The 24,345-nt window shown below is 37.4% G+C and overlaps 2 protein-coding genes across 2 annotated transcripts; both read right to left on the reverse strand.

Moving 5' to 3' along the window:
• Positions 1 to 2,118: 2,118 nt before the first annotated feature.
• On the reverse strand, positions 2,119 to 11,836 carry LOC133530806 (uncharacterized). Its single transcript, XM_061868871.1, has 3 exons — positions 11,762 to 11,836; positions 8,821 to 9,000; positions 2,119 to 7,465 (listed from the first exon to the last, which is right to left on the reverse strand). Exons 1-3 carry the CDS (start codon positions 11,834 to 11,836, stop codon positions 3,599 to 3,601), a joined length of 4,122 nt encoding a protein of 1,373 aa, XP_061724855.1. The 3' UTR covers positions 2,119 to 3,598.
• A 2,369-nt stretch (positions 11,837 to 14,205) lies between these two features.
• LOC133530635 (uncharacterized) lies at positions 14,206 to 20,959 on the reverse strand. Its single transcript, XM_061868643.1, has 5 exons — positions 20,419 to 20,959; positions 19,171 to 19,321; positions 17,523 to 17,654; positions 16,465 to 16,529; positions 14,206 to 14,719 (listed from the first exon to the last, which is right to left on the reverse strand). The coding sequence occupies exons 1-5, from the start codon at positions 20,854 to 20,856 to the stop codon at positions 14,438 to 14,440; spliced, it is 1,068 nt and encodes a 355-aa protein (XP_061724627.1). The 5' UTR covers positions 20,857 to 20,959; the 3' UTR covers positions 14,206 to 14,437.
• Positions 20,960 to 24,345: the final 3,386 nt, after the last annotated feature.

A 24,345-nucleotide genomic window follows, 5' to 3' on the forward strand; every position in this document is an offset into this window, starting at 1 on the left:
CCTCGAAATTACTAAGACCGATCCACATACGTTTTTAGTCCGTTTTAGATTTTTTTGAGAGCCTGAGGTAAGCAAGCAATGGGAATATAGTACCTGTCACTTGCGCAACCATAGACAAATGGCGTTGCTGCATAGTTAGCGTAGAGATGTGCCCTCCATACCCTGAAACCTAGCACGCAGCACTATTCTCAGTCTGCTAGTTCTACTTGCACTCACGCAAGAGCCAGCAGTACCTCTACCTTCCATAGCCAGCAGTGGCAGCACCTGTCTGCTAGATCGGCGATCAACAACCAATCATCTGGTATCGCTAAAAGGTTCTCATCTTTGTTCAACTGAAATTCTGAAGCAACTAGACCTAAAAATACGGTGTAGGTATTCCCATTTCCCATATGTTCTCACCCCAAATGACCGCCGCCATAGCCATACACGAGGCGGATTTTTTTTTGTAAAAATGACAACCTTTAGTGTTTGAAGTCTGCATGCACAAAAATCTTAAAAAGTGCTCTTCAATATCAGTGCGTTTTCGAGCCAACTATACAGATGCGAATTATTTTCCTTTCTCACTTATTTATGTCATATTTTTAGCCATCCCTAACACCTTTAGTTCTGTCCAAGAATAAGTACACTTCTATCTTACCATCGGTGTCCTTGTCGCCACGTGATGTGACCCCACTGCAACTATTGAGCAATTATTGTGCCCAATTTATAGCTGGGCTGCGATGTAGCAACTCTTCATTTACATATTGTCATAAAATTAATAAAAAAGCCAGCCAAGTGCGAGTCGGACTCGCTCACGAAGGATTCCGTACCATTATGCAAAAAAACGGCAAAAAATATATCGTTTGTTGTATGAAAGCCCCACTCAAATATTTATTTTATTTTTAGTATTTGTTATAGATAGCGGCAGCAGAAATGCAGCAGTGAAAATTTCAATTGTTTAGCTATCACGCTTCATGAAATACAGCCTGGTAACAGACAGACGGACAGTGGAGTCTTAGTAATAGGGTCCCGTTTTTATCCTTTGGGTACTGAACCCTAACAATAGATGATGACATTAATGATATACTGTTGCTTTTTGAAGACGTGTAGAAAAAATTGTGCCCTTGAGTTTGATAGCTGAACTAGATGCCGCTGTACGGTGGGTTTGTTGTTCAAAAGAAAGCTAAAAGCGTTAATGGAAAAATAAAAGATTTGTTAGACCTGTACCCCAAAAGCATAAAATTGTTGTAGTAATTCACCGAATCGCATTTCACCTTGAATGAAAAAGATATCACTGGATTTTTTTACTTGACGCACTTTTTCCCGTAGCCTTTGACATTAGTATAATTAATTTGTAGTATTTAATTTTTCGTGTAGTATGTTACCGAAGATTTAACTTGATACGTTAATTTGATGCTTGCACTAAAATTAAGTGTTTTTTTTAAACACGTTTTGTACTTGTAGGATTAAGCCTCAAGTGCTATCAAACTCATTAAAATTTTATCTATGTGACGTTGACGTTGCGTTGAATCACGTCGCCAATACAATATCGAGGTGAAATGCGACTAAAGTAATAAACGATTGAGTCACAACGCGATGTTTAAATGTACGGTCGAGGTGAAATGCGACTAAAACTTATAGCCACTAGAAAAGAAAACTATTGAGACACAATGCGAAAATTAAATATGAGATCGAGGTGAAATGCGATTCGGTGAATTACTACAACAATTTTATGCTTTTGGGGTACAGGTCTAACAAATCAAATAAAAGTGCAGTTATCTTTCTCCAAGAGTCCTTCGACATCCGACGTCAGATCTGACAATGTGAGAGACTTGTCGCGGGAAATGTGTCCCCTAATGTATCCCGATATATAACAGAGAACTGTGAGGAATTAATTTAAGAAGCGCGCTGTCTCGGGTTGCCACACGAAAAAATGGAATATCCGGACAAAAGCACGGAAATCACCCTAAAAATCCAAATATTCCCTGGACCCATTAAATCCCTTATACTAAAACATTTCGTTAGCCACTAGAGCCAAAAGCCTGACATATCAGGGGAAATCTAAACGTTTAGCAACCCTACGTCTGTCTCGGTTTATCGCTCATTTCTGATAGGTATGATAAATGAATAAAACAAACATTTTATCAATTTGTTTCTATTATTTTAATCTTATATAACACCTGCGGGTACTTAAGATACAATAGAAAAAGTACAGCCTGGTATAGAATGGTCGACTAAAGCTCAAGAACTTGCATACCTATGATAAATATTGTGTGCAAGTTCTTAAACCGTCTAAATGGGGCTTAAATTAGCTTATGAGGTATTAAATGATACTCTAAAAATAAAATAAAGAAATTACATTCTTCTCAAGTCAGTATGTTTTTTATTTTATTTCGTAGACTAAAATGACAACCACAAATGTCAAACGTAGAAATAATGTGACCAGCTTGAAACACATAGTGCTGATCTTTGATTCCGGTTTGTCGATAAATATTAAATTCGTTTTAGATTGAAAATAAACAATGAATGAAATCTATTCACTACATGACAGGAAGTAAACAATAAATAAAATCTACTCACTACTAATCCACTCAAACATTTAAAAATTGCATTATGAGCTTCGAGGTGACTGTTAATCTTACAATAAAATCGCTTTTAAATATTAAAAATATTGTGTTTAGACCTGGATCCAAACTTTCTAAATGCCTCAAAATGGTGTTACATAGGCATGTAACTCCCAATAGTTTATTTTCGGTTAGTACCGGTTGTAGCACATAACTATTTATCAGACGTAAAAAATCGTCACTTTAGTCTACGGGATAAAAAAATAGACTATAACTGGAATATTAACAATGCGTAAATTAGTCACGAGCTCCCGCCCCAACCTTTGTAGTTGTAATTGACTATCAAATGAACATAAAGCAGACATTGGGTTCTAGAGGGCAAAATTATTGATACTTTTCCCTAATACTAATGTTCTGAACATAACTTAGAGCATTTAACCAACCGGAGTCGCCTTTTAGAGCTTACCCTTCTGTCGAAAACCTCGGCCAATGGTCATACTCACGTCATACTTATTCTATTCACTGACATTGGTGGGAAATACGGAAGGTGGAGATAAGGAATGGAATCTCCATATACCAAAAAGTACTCCATATACCTTGAATACTTGAAAAAAAAATCAAATCATAGCCCGCACTTCACTCCGTCAATAACGCCTAGGTTTTTAGCTACTCTAGCGCTACTCTGGGGAGATTTGGAACTATTATTTATAGCTGACCACTGGACACTTTTGCATAAGTTCTGCCTATGGAGATTGCGTTCCTTAACTCTACCTTCCATAGGTGGGAAAATTTGCTGGCTATGAGGTCTTGGTGGCTGGTTGTTTGGTAATCTTTCCACTTTTCAATTTATTCTAAACTATTCATGTAACTAATGGTGGAATTTTGGAATTAGTGTTAATTTTACCGTACCAACAGCAAGTTCAAAAGCCAACTTGACCAAAGTTTCTTCAAGATCGTGCACTCAATCATATTCACTCATTCGTTAATTCATTACCTTTAGCACTTATGTAGCTGTGTGTGTAATCAAATACCTACCTACTATAATTGTATTACTACTAGCTATCTTGCTCCTCAAGTATATACACTTCTTCGAGCTCCTGTTCTCTCATTTCTTCACCGTTTGCCTCTCTCTTTACCCGTTTCGGTCTCGGCGTTGCTGACTCAGACTCCGCTGGCTCCTTTTCGTTATCATCATCCTCCTCTTTACTAACCGCAAAGCAATCTATAGGATTCCCATACGCATCACACTTTAAAAGGACATTAAAACCCGTTTCTGATGAGTCTAAAGCCATGTCTAATCCATGGCAAGATTTCCCGTTACAATTAATACACAGCACACAACAATCCAAACCTACTTGCTTGCAAAGACAGTAAACAGAGCACACACCATCACATTGACAACTAATTAACTCCAATAACCCCTTGGGAGCGACTTCAGCTAAAAATGTTATCGGTTCTAAGTGATTGCAGACTAACTTCCATCCCCATTCCGTTGGAGGCAAGTCATTTCCAAGCCATTTCTGTATCTGATGATAAGTTCTATACATATGCTGTCTTATTGCTTCTTTGGAAGGCGGTATACATGCCAGATCATATCTACTTCTAGTGACACTCTTAGAGAATCTGTTATACCTGAGAATATTTAAGTCATCATCGTTATTTTGATCGTCGTACAGACGTCGAATGAAATTTATCCCTGCGTCCGCTATAGCGTTTTTATCAGAAGTGGGATTTGCGAAAATGGTCATAAGGTTTTTAATGTCTTTCATATGCATTTTGGACAGCGCTGAGTATATCTGTGTTTTTCCTTGTTGGAAAATTGATGAGGTTGAATCGGAGCCGGATACAGCATGTAAAAAGAGCATGCTAAGCTTAATTTTGTTGCTGCTGAAGCTATCTACGTGGAAGTACGTGGGGTTTTTTGAAGGTTTCATGAAATATACATTGTCTTTGTTTGAAATAATACACATTTTAAGTAGCAAGTCTGCGTTGTCACTTACTATAAACGTTTTATCGTACGTGGAAGCATTGTCGATGGCTGTTTGAACGATATTAGAATGTAAATCATTGGTATTCAACTTGATTTTTATACCGGAGCGTGTGAAATCGATTATCAGATACTGTATAAATCTGTCTTTATTCTTTTCATTGACAAAAAAGTTATCTTTGTCAACCGTTAATACTGTATCTTTCTGGAATTCCACAATTGGACTTTTCTTGACTTTGCTACGCCTTGCAGTGTCTGATGCTTTGTTGCTACCAAATATGACAATGACATTTTTGAAATACGTTTTCACGTATTCGACATACGAGCAGGAGATATTTGATACAGTGGCGCCCTCTTTCCAAGTAACTTTGCGCAAGAGGAATTCGCCATCTAATACATAAAAGCGGTTGTCCCCATCTGTTATTTCCACTGGAAGAAACTGATCGAATAAGGAAGACTTATTCGATTCCGATATCCCTCGGTCATCAAACAACGACATAGGATACGGCGCCAACTCATATTCAAAGAAAGATTTAAGCTTTTCTTCGGAAGTTTTGTAAATACGTTTTAAAATAGTATCAGGCTCTATAGGTACGTGTAAGCCCTCGATTTCAATAGATTTGTCGACGGATAGAGGACGCACGCAATGAATTCTTTCATAACGGACATCTCTATACTTTTGACCAATTGTTTCTTTCATTATTTGCTTCCCAACCATTTCGGCCTCGTGACAGTTAAGATCCTTTCCTGTTGTGTCCATGCTGAGAGCAACGAGATTCCCAGTTTCAGCAAAGGGGTTGTGTTCTTCAAACCAACTCTGCAATTTTGCTGAGTCTTGTTTATCCATGGTATTTGGCTCAATTTCAGACGGTTTGCAGAAATTTTCGACTACTTGTGATACTATGCTCAGTGGAGGAGATGCAAAAAGCCAGTTTGCTAGAAAATCGTCAGTGACTTTTGTTCCATTCGTAACTCCTCCAGGCCTCTTCAACAATGTCATAGTCTTTTCCACTGCTCTGTCAGGCCATTCAAAATTCCCTGTCCATCTGACAGCAAAATATCCTTTTTTCGTAAATTTCTCAAACTCCTCCTCGTTCATCTTTGTTTCAAGCCCTTTCATGTCTTGTATATACAAGCTACACGATTTTGCGTACTCAAAGTATCCAGCAGCGTGGAAATATGGTAGCATCTTTTTTATTGATGACAGATGAAGATCCCAATTGGCAGCCCTTTCAGCCTCTATGAACTGAGCGACGAGGGTTGTCATACGGAAGTATTGGACCCACAGTTGGGCAGTCGGGCCTCGCTTTTCTAGCAGCTCCAGAGTTATCGCCAGTGGTTCCTGATAATTTTTCTCGTTTTCATATTCTGGCATGTAGTGTCCTTCTAAAATCCCTTCAATTTCCAATCTCTCTTCAGTTGTCAAGTCGAAATCTTTAGTTATAATATTGAAAAGAGCTGAGCGTGTCAAAAAATGTGCTCTCACAGCGCGAGGGAAAGCATGTCCTGTCATCATTTTCTCAATATGTTCTGGAGCGTAAATACTGCACCACAACTCTTTCAATCCACTCCCAGACATGATAAACCCTATAACACCAAGAAACGATTTTATCAAATCAAAACCCCCCAATTTCAAAACAACATCGAGCATTAAACTACTGGGATTTGTAACTATTTTCTGAGCTAATTGGTACATCGGTTGATCGAACGTCACTAAACATGTTCCTTTAGTTTTCTTCTGAGCTTCTTTAAGTGCTGTATAAATGGCGTCTCTTGACGGCGGGGTTTCTATCACTGGTAAAGGACGAATTTCTGATATTTGGTGTTCTTTTTCTGTTGGCATTTTGCTAATGAAATTTTCCCATCCAGGCATGTTGAGAGACGGTTCGCTCTTCCCAAACAACCATAGAGCATCACCTCTAGTTGGGAGTATCGCCGTGTCATCTCTATGGTCTTCTATTAGAACATTCATAAGGTTAGACTTGGGGCGGTATTTCTTCAATGTTGCTTTATATTTAACCTTGCTGAAATCAGAAATATTCTCTTGTAGTTTTATAGGTGTATCTTTGGTTTTTGGTGTGTTACACTGAACGCCCACAAGCAAAGGTCCTTTATCACTTTGAACACTATCAAAAACGAACTGGGTAAACTCTGGACGAGACTGTGAGACACTTTTGGAAGCCATTGCTACTTCTAACTGACGCACATCTTTATACGAAGCACAAAACCCTACAGACGATAACAGATCTATTAAACTCTTCGAGGCATATTTCTGATGTATTAAACTGCCGATCCCTAAAAGTAGAGGGCTTTTGAAAGTCCTCGGCCTCGCTGCCGTCATTATAGAATGACTTAAAGCCGTCACAGTACTCTTTAAAGGCTCTGGATTCTTTTGATACTTCGTGACGACGGTTTCTACAAAAGTCTTCAGAGTTTCTGGTATCACGGAGTTAACTTCGTCCAAGAACGAAGATGGAGGCGGATAGTTATTTGTATCAAAGAGGATAGATCTGATATCTTCTAAGATTATATTTGCAGCCGTTCTAACTATTCTCAATCGCTCGCTTCTTTCATCTTCAAGCTTCTCCTCGTGCCATTTTTCTTTCAATATTTCTTGAGCGGGCGGTACGACGACGAAATTATTCTTGCTCTTCAAAACGCCACCGTAACGATCTTCAATTTTTTGGACAAAAGTCCTAAGGGAACCGGTAAAGTTGAAGTCGGAAAGGTCGAACTGGGAGTCTTCCCAATTGTCGTGTATGTGGTTGTAGATGGATTCGAATTCCGCGCGCAGGTCCTCGTCGGGCGGCCGGCCGCGCCCGGCGCCGGCGCCGGCGCCGCGCGGCCGCCGCGGGAAGCGGAACCTGGTGGAGCAGTGCAGGTGGTAGCGGGCGCGGAGGGCGACCAAATCCTTGTCTTTTATTCTCTTCCGGAACTGGAATAATTTTTATGCATTACTCTAAGGGGGCTAATAATATTTGATCATGCGTTATAAGGCCGTGGTACAGTCACGGAATTACAACACACTTACACTCTCTAAGCGTAGCCTTATATATATATATATATATAAATCCTTACTCACAACCTGTCGGTTGTGTCATTAACGCCAAACTTCACATGGAGATCCTACCAGGAGGACGAGTCAGCCAGGCTAGGGTACAGTCAGCATCAAAAGTAGGGGATCAAATAACGTTTCATAAATTTCTACCATTCTGTAACAGCTTAACAAAAAGTGATGTATTTAATATAGAACAACTAAGACTGTAAAAGATATACTTTTGAGCGCGAATTTTTACAATTTATCTATATTTGGAAAAGTTATCCGGAATATCAGATACTTTTGGCGCGTTGTTTCATCCGCTACTTTTGATGCTGACTGTACATATGAGAGAGTGCGTGTCATCATACATGGTGCACACTACAGAATCGAAAAGTCACAGACCTTCAAATTCCTCTACTGCACATGACGAGCAAACTTTCGCCAATCTAAGAGTCATTGTTATCTCGTTCCACCGCATGGTTACATCTCTTACAATGGCCAAAGTATGAGTGCGATTGGCAATACTTCTTAGACACTTTCATCAGTAACTGATTTCAGAAATAACACACTAACGGGAGCTGTGGAGATCATGGGGAGTGATCTTCGCCCAGCAGTGGGACACTTTTTTTTATATACTACGTCGGTGGCAAACAAGCATACGGCCCGCCTGATGGTAAGCAGTCTCCGTAGCCTATGTACGCATGTACCTCCAGATAACAGCAACTATAACGGGCCAACTAAAAAAATGTTTTTATACATTACATACACATCATAAAGCTATGAATTATTAATCGTTTGTAAAGCCCAACCAGAAATATATGATCATTGTCATGAGGGCGCTGTTATTCTCACGTATAGGGCTTTATATATTATATAAATATTATTATATAAGCGGTGGGGGCCGTGTGGATATGACGTCCGACTTTCAATCCGGAGGTCGCGGGTTCAAATCCTGGCTCGTACCAATGAGTTTTTCAGGACTTATGTACGAAATATCATTTGATATTTACTACTAGCTTTTCGGTGAAGGAAAACATCGTGAGGAAATCTGCATACATCTGTGAAGAAATTTAAAGGTGTATGTGAAGTCACCAATCCGCATTGGGCTAGCGTGGGGACTATAGCCCGAGCCCTCTCACGCATGAGAGGAGGCCTGTGCCCAGCAGTGGGACGTGTATAGGCTGAATTTATTATTTATTTATTTATATAAATATCGTTGTCTAGGTACTCACAGCACGAACTTTACTCACCTCGCCAACCTCGGAGTCCGGGTAATCCAGCGAGGTCCAGTACAGATTGTCCGCCACGTGCGAGTGGCTGACCCTGGCCACGTAGTTCTGCCGTTTGGAGGCCGGCTGCTTGAGCACCTGCCGGGCGAACGTTTCGGACGCGTCGCCGCCGCAGAAAAAGCATTGCGTTAAATAGTCGAACTGGATGAAAAATAACTCTATTTTAGTCAATAGTGTGTTTTTGTAACTGTTTATTTTTTAATGTGTGCGATAAACAAGACTTGTTTTACTTACGCTGCGAGTTAAAAATCCAAATATCTAGAAACAACCTATGTGCTCGTGATATATATATGTGTGTGTAAAACGTTAAGAACGTGTGCTGTGTTATAGTGTTTAAATCCGATCACGAAATAGTAAGTTATAATAAAAACACTTGTGCCCAAGGCAGAGGAATCTTATCTACCGCGCGGCGCAATTATTAACACTGCCACTGGGCATTCTATTTTGGACCTTACGCCTTCAACAATAAAGTGCAACTAAATTCGAATAAAGCATCAATATGATTTGTTTAGGTTGTGAACGTGAAACAGACAGAACGGAGCGACTATTTTGTAGTCTTTGTCAAGGATGCTATCATTATACATGCGCAAATTACACATCTGCATTTTTTAGAGAGCACCAAAGCGAATTGCAAGTAAATTGGAAATGCCCTTCGTGTGAATTAGTCACGCGCCGCCCGCGAAACGACGACACCCCGGCATCGCCGGCTGCTAGGAGACAGCTTGAACAAGCCGCCCTAGAGGATACCAATATGTCTTATGATGACAGCAACATCACAAACATGATGGGCGATACTAAAATAATGTCACCATCGCAAAATTTAGAGCTCATTTCGTATAATAAATTCAGTCAATTAATAAAAACTGAGTTGGTAGCAATGGAACAGCGATTGATACACTCCGTTACGAATAATATCAAACAAGCGTTGGTTCTCGAGTTTAATGCAAAAATTACCAGCTTGGAGCAAAGTATATCGAGCAATTCGGCAAACTTGTTTCAAGAAAAAAACAAACTAGAGCAAAATATAAAAAACATAAACAAAAATATAAAAAATCTTGAGGCTGAAAATGCAAAACTACGTGCAGATCTAGAACAACTAAATAAAAGAATTACAGAAAAAATCCAACCAAACACCGAAGATGCTCGCCACGAAAACTGCATCGTTCTTTATGGGTTAAACGAATTCCACGACGAAAACGAATACAACATCATTGGACGCGTTAGTAGCATTTTTTACGACATATTAGGCACAGACACAAACGGATTTATCGAAAAAATAAACCGCATTGGAAAACGTGGCTACCGCAGGCCCCTAAAGATAGAATTACTTAGTAAAAGGATGAGAAGATACATACTAGATAATAAATATGCTTTCAAAAACACTGGGTTAGCAGTATCAGAATTCATGGACGCGTCAGCATTAAACCAAAGAAAACTCTTGAAGGACACCTTGGCACATGCAAGAAAGAGCGGACTCAATCCATTCATTAAGAATAATAAAGTGTTTGTAAATGGATATGAGTACACAATACCGACGGAAGAAAACGCAATAGCCCGCGCTAGCTCACATAACACATCTGAACCGACGGAAAAAAACCCAATCAACCAAGCAGAACCCCATTCCTTTCGAGAATAAATTTTTAATATATGTCCAAAATATGCAAAGCATAAAAAATAAAAGTCATATATTAGATTTATTTATAAATAGCAACAATATTCATGCAGCTTGCCTGTCCGAAACATGGATTTCTGAATCACAAAAAGATTTAATCCAAATCAGCGGATACAACTACGCGGCAGCTTACTATCGTAAACACAGACAAGGAGGCGGGGTGGCGATTCTGTTACAAAAACACATCAAGTATAAAGAACGGCCAGATATCGCAGATTTATCTCAAGAATATATTGTGGAATGCTGTGGAATAGAGATCCCAGAAGAAAAAATTATATTAGTTTGTATTTATAGACCCGATCGCGAAATAGACACATTTTTCTATTGCCTTGATAAATTATTAAATAAAATTCGATGTATTGAACAAAATAAAAATATAATTATAACTGGTGATTTCAACATTAATGTAAAATTAAATAACATGTATTCAAAAAAACTTATAGATATTATGATGTGCTATAACCTTAGACAAATAATAAATAAACCAACTCGAGAAGTAAATAATACAAGTACTTGTATAGATTTGATCTTTACCAACATGACAAACTATAATATCGATGTAAAAGACCAAGGCATATCGGATCATAAGGGCCTATTGTATGAAATTATAAGTAATAGTGCAAAGACAAAAACAAAAAACGGACAAGATCAATGGTTTACTTGGGGTAGAATCTTTAGTGAAACTAATATGTTGAAATTCAAAAATTCTCTAAATGACATTGAGTGGGCTAAAATAATAACTGAAAATAACGACACTAATACAAATTACAATGCATTCATAGGTAAAATAAAAGAATATTTAAATATATATATACCTAAAACTAAAATAAAATTACAACCATTCTATAAAAATTCAAACACGTGGGTAACAAAAGGATTAAAAAAATCATGCAAAAATAAACGGCTCCTAAAAATTTTCGTTAATAAATCAAAAAATGACATTATCAATAAATATTATAGAAAATACGAGAAAATTTTAAAAAAATGTATACACCAATCGAAAAAGAATTCATACGTTAAGTATATGGAAAAATCAAAGAACAAAACAAAGTCAATGTGGACTATCATAAAGCGCGTTACAAACAGAAATACCAAAGAATTAAACAAAAACATAACTTTAAAACTCGGGAGTAACATTTTAGAATCGCCCAAGAAAATAGCAGATGCATTCAATGAGCACTTCGCAGCCGTGGGTGAGTCATTGTCGCCACCGCCAGCGCACGCGCCGACCGCATCGGCCATGCCAACCGCGCGCCCCGACCCGCTGCTCGAGCGCTCGTCTGTTACCTCCGCGCTAAATTCCATATTTATAATACATACTACCGCTCGTGAAATATACCATATTATAAAAAACATGAAAAATAAAAAAAGCTACGGCACAGACGAAATCCCGCCGGCATTAATTAAACTTTGCGCTTCAGAACTAACCACTCCGATATCTTGGCTGGTAAATCAATCCTATGATGAAGGAACCTTTCCGGACGCTCTTAAAATATCTACAATAAACCCAGTTTTGAAACCGGGTGGCGATAAGTATGAAGTAAGTCAGTACAGACCTATATCCTTGCTCCCGGTCCTCTCGAAAATATATGAAAAAACAATGTCAAATCGTATTTATTCTTTTTTTGAAAAATACAATTTATTAGACACCAATCAATACGGATTCAGAAATAAACGTTCTACAGTCTTGGCTGTGTACACATTTATACAATCAGCTTTAAATATAATAGATAAAAAACAATACGCAGTAGGGCTACTATTGGATATGTCCAAGGCATACGATAGGGTGTCCCACCCCATCCTGCTTAAAAAATTATACGCTATGGGAATCAGGGGTACAGCTTATAAGTGGATAAAATCGTACTTGCATAACCGGTACCAACAAGTGCAGATCGAGCATTACCACAGAGAATCGAACGAAGTTAGGGCTATAAAATCAGAAATGCGTCCAACTACTTGTTCTGTCCCTCAAGGATCAGTAATTTCTTGTCTGTTATTTATTGCGTATATTAATGACCTGCCGAAAACAATAGATACAACATGTATTATGTTTGCCGATGACGTCTCACTGCTGTTAAATACTACAAGTAGCAAGGAATGTACCGACCGCCTACAGAAAACTCTTGAAGATGTCACAAATTGGCTTACAGACCACAACTTACAGATAAATCTTAATAAAACAAAAATCATCCAATTTAAACCAATTCAGAAACAACCCTTGGATATTAAACTGGAAATAAATGGACAGTCTATTGAAGAAGTTAGTGAGTTCAAACTCTTAGGGATAACAGTAGATACTAGTGTTAACTGGAAAAGCCATATTCAAAATGTAAAAACTAAACTATCACGGTTTGTCTATGCGCTAAATATTCTAAAAAGAAACACAAGTTTTGAAACTGCCCTAACAGCATATTATGCATATGCGTATGCGTGGCTCCGCTATGGTGTGGTTTTGTGGTGCTCTAGTACTGACGCCAATGATTTGTTTATAATGCAAAAGAAATGCGTCCGTATTCTGACAAACACACGAATACCAAACAGCTGTCGTCCGCATTTCGTAAAACATAGATTACTTACGTTACCATGTATATATATACTGGAATCTGCACTTTTTGTAAGAAACCATTCGAAATTGTTTAAAACCAAAGGAGAAGTATGCAAAACTAATAGTAGGTCTAAAAATCAGCTAGCCGTACCAAATACCAAGTTGGCTATGTGCAGAAAGGGGCCCTATTACCAATGTATTCAAATTACAAATAAACTCCCCGACAGTATAAAACGAGAACCGAATGACCTTAAATTTAAAAATATTCTTAAAAAGCTCCTTTTAGAGAAAGCATACTATACAATAGACGAATTTCTAAATGACCAAACACTGGAATAATGCTATGTACTTGCCATTAAATAAATAAATTTTATTATAATAGTATTGTTTTGTAAGTATTCATCGACATTCATGCAATATCTAAAATCACGCTGTAGTTAATTAATATTAACCATGTTGCTTATTATTTTAATATATTAATAAAATACTCATTACATTTAGTATTTACCATCATTATTTAATTAATTAATTAATTTATTTATTTATTAATTTCATAAACGAACTTGACATTTTATATCTTATATTGCATAAACGTCGATAAAATTTAACGTTATAAATATAGATCTCGTTGCCATAAGTATTAAATACCTAGACATAAGAAATATTGAGTGCCCTTACAGGGTGTCATGTACCTACCATCTTCAAACTGTAACACCTAATGTATAATGAGCATGACTGCAATACAATAAAGAATAAAGAAAGAATAAAGAATAAAGAGTATCCTTCGTATTTCTCTATCTTGTCAATGACGCTTGAAGTTTTGGTAAGCATTATATATAATTTATGGAAAGTAGTCATTTAAGAAAATAGTAGTCATTTTGAGAAAGAAGTCATTTTCGAGATATGTGAAGTAACTTAAAGAAACTTATTATTATAAAAAAGTATATATTTTTTTCTTTGAGTTTATATACAAGGTGGCTAAAAAATATGTGCATTCCCGGTGCCAGGGAAGTTACCTAAAAAATATGTGCATTCCCGGTGCCAGGGAAGTTACTGGGCTTATACTGAGCAACTTTTATTATGGGACCAACCCCGAAATCGCATAAAAAATTTCTGGCTGTTTCATACATTTTAGCTGGTCCATTTTCTAAGGGAGGGTAAAAAAAAAATTCGCGATTTCGGAGTTGGTCCCATAGTAAAAGTTACTCAGTATAATCCCAAAACCTCCCTGGCAACGGGAATGCACATAGTTTTTGGCCACCTTGTATTTATATTTTTGGGAAACTAGTCAGCTCTAAAAATTTGTAAAGTAGTCATTTTGGAAATTAGAAATTGAGTCATTCATGAATGTGATAATTCCTCTAAGCCTGTGTTAATCTCCTCACCTTATTACCGTCAAGCGTAGGCGCGTTCGCATCCATCTCTCTCTGCACCCTCATACAGATGCTCTTCCTAATCGATCCCTCCCGACTGTACTTCTTCCTGCACGCAGTATGCAGTGGCACTTCGATCAGCTCGTGCTCCGTGCCCGGAGGGAACCTGCCGTCCTGGCGCAGTTCGCTCGAGCGCTGGAGGGTCAGGTAGCCCTTGTATTTGACTATGGTTATGTCCTGGGTTAGGGCGCAGTTGCATATACGACACACCTGGAATAAGGTCATTTCGTAAAATATTTCTTACAAGATGAAGCACACAACAGCCGTTTTATTACATTCTTTGTATTCGTGATTTTATTTGAAGTTGTAGTTTAAGTGTTTAATAAGCATAAGGGGTCATCCATTAATTACATCACACGTTTAGGGGGAGGGAGGGGTTTTTTTTTTATACTACGTCGGTGGCAATCAAGCATACGGCCTGCCTGATGGTAAGCAGTATCCGCAGCCTATGTACGCCTGCAACTCCAGAGGAGTTACATGCGCGTTGCCGACCCTAACCCCCTCCCACCCTCGTTGAGCTCTGGCAACCTTACTCACCGGTAGGAACACAACACTATGAGTAGGGTCTAGTGTTATTTGGCTGCGATTTTCTGTAAGGTGGAGGTACTTCCCCAGTTGGGCTCTGCTCTAGATCTGGAATGACATCCGCTGTGCTGTGCCCTACCACCAGAGCGAGATGACATTCACAATGCCCATACCTCTCTTGTGGTCGTAGTTTAAGGACATACCCGGGTCCAAAAAGGGGGTCAAGAAAATGTGACAAAGGGGAGGGAGGAGTCACAAACTTTGTGACGTCACTTTAATTTAAGCATCAGTAACCGAAGATTTATTTAAAGATTTTTATTCACTGCACAGTTAAATAAGAACTTATTGGAACGATATTGTTTTTATTCGTTTAAATTTTCTTTCCTAATCAGTTTTGGGTTATAAAATTTCTAATATTTCTTTAATCAAAAATATTTTGATAAAATATTAATTCTATTTGCCGATTTCGTTGAAAACAAAATTGCCAAAAATGTGACGTCACACGAGGGGGGAGGGGTTTGCTAAATGTGACCATGTGTGACAAGGAGGGGGGGGGGGGGGGTTAAAAACCTAGAAAATCGTGTGTAATTAATGGATGACCCCTAATTGTGAATTAAAATATAATATTTTTGATTTTATCAAATAACCGGCCAAGAGCATGTCGGGCCACGCTCAGTGTAGGGTTCCGTAGTTACTCTTCCGTCACAATAAGCTAAACTGGAGCTTAAAGTATAGTAAATTGTTAACCAAGGGATGAAACGGTACCTTTCACCTGAGTTAAACAAATAGGCAAATTTGCATAATCAGTACCTAATTAAAATAAGTCTTTTTACTATGAAGGGAAAACTTTTTGCGATAACTCAAAAACAGCTAAACTGATCATGTCCGCTATAGTTTTCATTTAATGTCTTTCTTAAGCTCTACTTTCACGATTTTTTTCATATTTTTTGGACCTATGGTTCAAAAGTTAGAGGGGGGGGACACATTTTTTTTTCTTTCGGAGCGATTATCTCCGAATATATTCACTTTATCAAAAAATGTTTCTTGAAAACCCCTATTAGTTTTGAAAGACCTTTCTAACGATACCCCACACTATAGGGTTGAAACGAAAAAAAAAATTCACCCCCACTTTACGTGTAGGGGAGGTACCCTCCAAAAAAAAAAAAATTTTAGATTTTATTGTACGACTTTGTCGGCTTTATTGATTTATATATCCATGCCAAATTTCAGCTTTCTAGCACTAACGACCACGGAGCAAAGCCTCGGACAGACAGACAGACAGACAGACAAACAGACAGACAGACGGACATGGCGAAAGTATAAGGGTTCCGTTTTATGCCATTTGGCTACGGAACCCTAAAAATGATTGTTGAAGAACCTGACTCGTTTTGAAAGACCTATCCAACGATACCCAAATGCATAGTTTGTACCTGGTTTCTTAATGGTGTTACTGGTTCTGGTTTCGAAGAATCAGAAGTTCTTAAAGGGTCTGAAACTAAAACAATGAAACTGATTAAGGTCAGGCATATGCAATGTTTTTATTAACCTTGCCATATTTTAGGTAAGGTATTTAAGTATTATTTATTTTTGTTCAATTAATTTGTTATAAACTTTTTTTTCCAACTTTGCTTCCTTTCAATAGTCGCGTCTACTATTTTTTTTTACAATTGTAAATATATTTCTTCTTCTTTACCTACATTGGTGACATTCCATGACTTTCAGTGCCTGTAGGCAAAGAGGGGAAGGGAGGGGGGGGGGGCATACAAATGTATCGCCTCCCCCTGCCCTTTGTACTTAAATAGGTACAAATTTTATACTCTAGGGCAATCATTCTCAAAGTGTGCTCCGCGGAGCCTTAGGGCCGCAAAGGCTCTGTGGGGGCTCCACTGTATAGTAAGAAAAAAATAAAAACCAACTCTTATCTAATAGGTATGTCTGGTCCACAGTTCTACAGTGACGAACGCGAGACAACATTTGACGCGACGTTGCATTGTAACATGATTGTTAATTTTTAAATTTGGAGCTCCATCAAATATTTCGCTTTCCAAAAAGGATTCCGTCACCAAAAAAGTTTGAGAGCCACTGCTCTAGGGGGAGGCAGCTGACTCCTTGAGAAACCCCCTAGTATTGCCATTGCCAGCCCCTGGCAACGCCTTTGGTCTCCTTGCCAGTAAAATTTTTACTGCCTACTGGCTTGTATGTGACCTTGCTGAAACCATGTATGTGTATTATGATGATATTATTATTGTATAACTTACCTACAGCTTAAATTTGTATATACCTATTTAGTTATAGTACCTAGCTAATAAGAAAAATTTGCATGCTTCTTCAAGTAAAATGTACGCATTTCAAATTACTGTCCACCTATGTTCATCACTACATTTATGCAAATAAATATATCTTTATCTTTATCTTTATCTTTCCAAAAGTATACCAAATTTCAGCTAAATGAATTTAACTAAGTTTTTAGTAAAATTTTCCAACATACCATTGAGTGTATTCTGCGGGGCCTCCGGATCAGGTTCCTGCTTGACAGGATGCTCCAACTCTACGTTCACCTCATCAGGATCATCAGGCTCCATCTTAATGGAGTGGTCCGATGACTCCGTCATATTCAAGTCTGATTAAGGAATAAAGATAAAAATAGTTTATTTATCAAGTAGGTATATTACTGGTAGAGAATGCCTCATGGCATTAAGTCCGCCTTTTGTACTATGAGATTGTTTTTCTTTTGTGCAATAATGATTAAATAAATAAATACAATGCGCCTATGAACGTCAAATAAAGCTACGCCGGCTCTAACCTTACACCTCTGACCCAAGATGATTTAAATCCCTCCTAAATTGTAGGAAGGTATCCTAATCTGGGCCGGCAAGAAACTCGGTGGGCATTTTCAATAATACTGTGTAAGTTTAGTGTCAAGAAATAAATTTTTGATACCAGCTTTTATTGCTGACTGCACTTTTCTTTCCACGAGCAACTATAATACTTATCGAGACAGTTCAAAAACTTCCAAACACAATTAGGTTGCGTTGTTTTATCACAGAGTTCCTATGGCCACCTCCTGTGGCCATCGTCAGATCAGCTTGATTGTTACCATAATATTGCATTGTCGTGTGACAATGACGAATAATGTAAGTTACGTAGCTTACATTATGTATGCAAATTTAGAAATCAGGAGGTGGGAGGGTGGTAGGTCAAATTTAACTTGCAATATTTAATTGCAGACAGACAAACAATGGGGCAGGTGAAACTAAATAAATAAATAAATAAAAATAAAATAAAATAGCCTTTTATTTCTTGCGAAATTTTAACATTTTAACATTGTTGTTTAGAGTTAAGTTAAAATAATTTTAGAACCAACATCAAAAAACTATAAGCAAACTTAATTACTTATAGCTTCCCAATGGCAGCTCCAAAACTATTTCAAAATGAATTTTAATATGTAGCAAGAACCCTTCACAGGTGACGGCCTCCTCCAGAGTTTTCCACTCATCTCTATCTTGAGCTATTCACATCCAGTTTTGACCAGAGATATTTTTTATTTCTTATTTGAAACTAAATAAAAGCTTGTAAAAAGTGTACCATTTCCTTTTTTCGAAAAACCTTTTTTGGGGTTATTCTACTCAGGGCACAAGGACTAGCAATTAAAAAAGGGAATAACCTCGTAAGTCTCACCATAAATAGTTTCCCTGTTTTTAATTTGAACCTTGTTGTATAGTAGATTAGGGTGACTTTGTTTTGTTTTGAAAAACAATGAAACAACAGAAATGTTGAAAAGTTTTTGTAAGGTCAAAATAGATTGAAATTGAGTGTACATTCATACATAATTGTTGAATCAATTTAGATGAGACATAATATGGAGATAACATTGACATATGTCTGAGGATGGGCCTTACGGGCACAAGAATGGTGCTAGTTCAGCAGTGCCACTCATGAATACAAGCCAAACATGCAGTCTAGCGCAACTAGTTGCAACAAAGAATATGAATACTCACTCTACAAAGGAAACTCGGACAAATCCTCAACAGTTATCATAAGATATAACTACTGTTTAAGAATAAAGCGCACTTTTAGATGAGGTTGCGGTCAGGAGCTAGTTTGTAAGAAAGAATATTGACAGTCATTCTCATTACCTTGATCCATGGCAACTTCATTGCTTTCTGACTCATGGTGGCCTTGCTCAAGTCCAGGTGCTTGAAGAGCGTGACAAAATATATTGTAGCAATCATAGTGGTATCTAGCATTTTTTTCTAAAATATTTAATTGACCAATCCGTAAAAGAACCTGTAAAAAAAAAGAATATTTATAACCACATATCAAAACTCTTCAATGTGCAAGATATGACAGTCAAAGAATTTCAGACCATTGTTTGTAGGTGGTTAATCTCTCTCTCGTATCAGGCAACAGAAGATACATTGAAACCTTTACAGTAAACACCACATCTCTTTTTCACACAAACATATGCACACACACACACATTCACTCTCATGCTCGCACAGCTTGAGTTTAAAATAATAAGTTAGATTGTTTGTTAGTTTTAAAAAGTAGTTTAATTTAGATAAGCTCATTAATATTTGTACTCTTATTTTATCTGTATAGTTCACATCATCTTATTGATAAACCTCCTCACGACACAGGCTTGACCTAGTGTGAGGGCTACTGCTAATCCAAATTGTAATATTTGTAAGTGAAACCTACTCGTGTTTTATCCTATATTTGACCTATGCCTGGTAACGAAATAAATTTTGTATTGTATTTTGTATTTGTATATTTTGGTACACTTGCTTTTTTTTTCATAGAAATACACGAGTATAGTCTGGCAAAATTTCATACAAAACAGGCAAAATAGTTGTAGATTCTTAGCAAAGGTCCAGCTCAGCAGGTAGCTTTTATGGAATTTTCTATGTTAAATCTTGTGGAGTAAAATTAGTTCAAATGGCTGCCGTTAGCGTTGTGTTAGTAAGTTAGTTTTGCTAAGCATTTTCCGCAAATAGACTTCCATTGTGCCTATTCTGCGTGAAACGAGGTAGCGCTACTCTAACCACCCCAGCTCCTCCACGAAACCTAGCAGGCTTCAGGTTGCTAACTGCCTCCTTCAGTCTGCATGGATTCCCTAGATATTTGCTCCTGTTGTGTATGACTTTTCATAAGATTACGTGTTTGTGACAATTATAATCAGGGCTGGATTTAGGGGAGGGCAACCGGGGTTACAGCCCTGGGGCCTTCACAAAATAGGGGCCCCCACAATAGAGCTTCGGAAAATTTACCATTTTATTTGGAAAATTATTTAGGGCCAGGGGGCCTCCACTCCTTTATTGCCCGAGGATTCCAGACCTCTAAATCCGGCATTGATTATAATGTAATGTTAATGTAGTACTTACTAGTTGACTCCAATAATCAGCATTTATTGTGCATGCCTGAAGTATTGCATTTTGAGTTTCGAATGTCTCGACTTGTCCTACCGCAACTCGGTTGGACTCAGGATATCTCGCTTGCTGTTCTTCAAATAATATTGATGCATCCTTATCACAAAACAAACACTTATTTTGAAAGTCGAATTCGGTTGATTCAGATCTATTTTCTGATACCTTTTTGTTCCTTTTTATTGCAGCATCAATACACTTTTGATTATTGTATGAGTTTCGGCAGTTTTTGTGTATTTTTATTTCGGTGCGGTTTTTAAAATAGTCTTGTTTTCCATCACCCCTTGCGATGCTCGATTCGATGAATTTTAATAGTCCCCTCTCTTTTACAACGACTACGCCAATGTCCAAATATTGATCACATATTACACATAATCTATTGTTTTTCTCCTCCATTTTAACGCATGTTTAATGTTCATAACTTAAAATAGATTAAAATAATACACGAAGAAGTAGATACGTCTAAATCATAATGTTTTTTTTTTTTTTAATATGGCTTAGTGTTTATTGCCAATCAATCCAATCATAATGTTTTGTGTTGGTTGGTTTCGCGGTGATCAATGTTGCCAGCTGAGCGGAAGAAAATTATCGTATATGAGTCTCATATTAGTATCGTAACGTTGAAAAAATTATCGTACGCCTATTAAAAAAGCAGTACCCCAAAAAGCTCTTGAAAAATAACCTTAAATTTCTAATATATATTTAAAAAAAAACTTATTTTTCGACTAATTTGCGCAAAAATCAGTTTTACATTTGTGTATTTTTGTGACAGATCCAAAATGGTTTGTTAGGAAATTTATTTACTTAATTTTCCTTGCAAATTAGAAAACACACTGTTCAAAAGGCGAACTCAATGCCATAAGGCATTAAATTTCAACATTTTTGACTTACACCAAGGAGCCAAACACCCAAAAGGTGCTCATTTTAGCCTATTTCTGAGGAAATACTAGACTTTTTAGTTCGTATCGTCTAAGGGCTCGAATTATAGTACTTTTGCGAACGATAATGCTCTTTGGAACGTACATCATAACGGGGCCCAAATTATCGTCCATGTACGATAGTTATCGCACGCCTGGCGACACTAGCCGTGACAGATGACAGATTAGATGACAGACAGCCACTTTTTTAAATTATTTAATGCACTGCTAAATAATGCACGACCCAATATAATCAGCATTTAATTTTTGGTCAAAATTTATCTGTACAAAAATTGGCTTCGAATGTGGACCTAACTTGTTTGATTGGTAGGTACCACTATTTATAACCCAATTTTTAATGTCTGTCTGTGCCATCGTAGCGTTCAAACGGTTTTTTTTACGTCAAAGCAAGTTTCCTTGTGGTGGTTCTTAGCTATGTTCAATAAAAATCCAGCTGTTTGAAGAGTATCAGCTCTTTTCCAAAATTTTCCTTTATCCCAAATGTTCACAATTTTGAAAATTTTCAAAAAAATTAAACGACAAAAATTCTAAGTGCCGAAGCTGCTCACGAGAATTGCAGAGAACTTCCATACCTACATACGAAAGCATTAATGTCTATTCTGAAACTGAGACTCATTAACGCTCGGTCAATGAATCAATGATATCATGAAAGATGCAAGCTTAATATTTAGTAAAACGCGACACATTCGACCAAACAAGTGAATCTCACACGTTAATAATGTTAAAAAAAAAAAAAAACTCCATTATTATAAATATAATTTATTGTCATATCACAATTAGGTAAAAATCTACAAAATACTGAAGTTTCGGTTAGAAAATAGAGTTAGACCAAGCTAAGTTGGCAGCTATTTTGATATACCAGACTGTGCAAGTGTTATTATAAACGTCAAACTTCAATAAAATTATGAGGTTTAAATAACACTGCAGAGTCTGGGCTATCTTAATCGTTGCCAGCTTAGCTAGGTCTAACTCTAAGCCCCATTTAGACGGTACAGTTGCATGCGAATTTCGTTACATTGCGGTAATCGGTCGATCAACTGGGGGGCTACCACGACAAACGAAATTCGCAAATTGCGGGGATCTTTCTCTTTTACTCTCACTAACACGTAATTAGAGTGACAGAGAAAAATGCCCGCAATTGACGAACTTCGATTTTCGCGTTTATAGCCCAGCAGCAGTATCGACGTCGCATTTTTATCACCCGTCATGTCATGCGTCACTTTCGCACATACATACTTGTTAGAACGTGACAGGCATGGTGACAAATGATAAAGAGCCGACCATCTTAGCCCTACTGTAGGCCTAAGATGGTCGGCTCTTTATCATTTGTCAACATGCCTGTCACGTTCTAACAAGTATGTAAGCCTGAAAATGACAGGCATAGTGACAAGCGATAAAAATGGAACCATGCTGCCACTGCTGAATTCCTTCCTTTCTTTATTCCTTTTGAATTGACATATATCTATGGACGGGTCTTACGGGCAATAAGAATGGGGCCAGTACAGCGGTGTCACGCACACGAATTCGAGCCAATCGTGCAGTCTAACGCGACAACGTGATTGGTTGATGAGTTCGCATCACGCGCGCGATTGGCCGCAACTAGTTGCGTTAGACTGCACGATTGGCTCGAATTTGCGAGTGACACCACTGAACTAGCACCATTCTAAGTATCCATAAGGCCCGTCCTTAGATAATGTCAATGATTGTACTCTATAGTTAGCATGTTTCGGATAATATACCAGGTGTTTCCTGTAACAGGAGCAATAAATTAAACTGTAGACTGTACTCCTCAAACTGATCAACATTTGTTCAGTGACTTTTAAAAATAACTTATATTTTAATTTTTATTACACATTGAAGTTAATTCTAAGACGCAATGTATTGCGAATTTGGTTACGTTTAAAGCGTGACAAGCAACGTCAAACACACTGATGTCAGCGTACATTGAATATTATATTAAATTTGTATGAAAAAGATAAAATCTACACATTTCATAATTTTTAAAAGTTGTTAATCATAAGTTATATCATTTTAGGAGTACAATCTATGGTTTAATTATTTGCTCGTGTTACAGGAAACACCCGGTATACAAGTTCTTGAACCGTCTAAATCGGGCTTAATTTGCCTTTATGGGCCGTTTACACGAGTTGTACCTATAGTTGAAGTTACTTCTCTACTGTCATAACAAACATATACGGTCACGTCTGAAAATATCTATACGAAAAAGTGCCAAAAATATTTATACTCGACTTTATTGCCCATATATTAAGGTAGTGTATACATATTTTTGGCATATTTTTCGTACCGATATTTTCAGACGTGACTGTACAGTAAACACCCCTATAATGGAACAGGCAACAGTAATGCGATGGTATAGACAAATCCTGTAATATAAGTAATTATCATCAATTTTTAAACACTGGCAACATTTTACCACAAACAAAAGCCATAGAGCTGCTAAGTTTGATGTTTCAATTGATTTTTCTTTATTTAAAAATTAATGGCGCTATACATCCCAAGACTGGAGCAAAAAAACATAGTTTTAATTTGTTAATAATATTGAAACCAATTACAGTGTCTTTCATTAAATACATTGAAAACATAGTGATATAAATTTTACAGGTGTCGAGAAAATATAAAAATACTCCAAATTTTCTCTTAAAATCTCCCATGACTGGTGCCGTTAACATGGATCATGTCATTCACGAAGACGCGTGATTTGTTTCATATTATCATGTTATTAAAGGTTAGATTTGACAAATCCGCGCGTCATCGTGGATGACACGAACTATAAACTTATACGTAGTCTTTGTATTGATTCAATACCAAATTGTTGATAAGGGCGTATAAAGGGTTAACTTATTGCGTACTATGCGTAGATAAGTTGAACGGATTATTACGATAAAACAGTGGTGGACATAGTCATAAGGGATACTCCACAAAATAC

This window comes from Cydia pomonella, chromosome 23 (assembly GCF_033807575.1).
Source record: "Cydia pomonella isolate Wapato2018A chromosome 23, ilCydPomo1, whole genome shotgun sequence".
Lineage (NCBI taxonomy): Eukaryota > Metazoa > Arthropoda > Insecta > Lepidoptera > Tortricidae > Cydia > Cydia pomonella.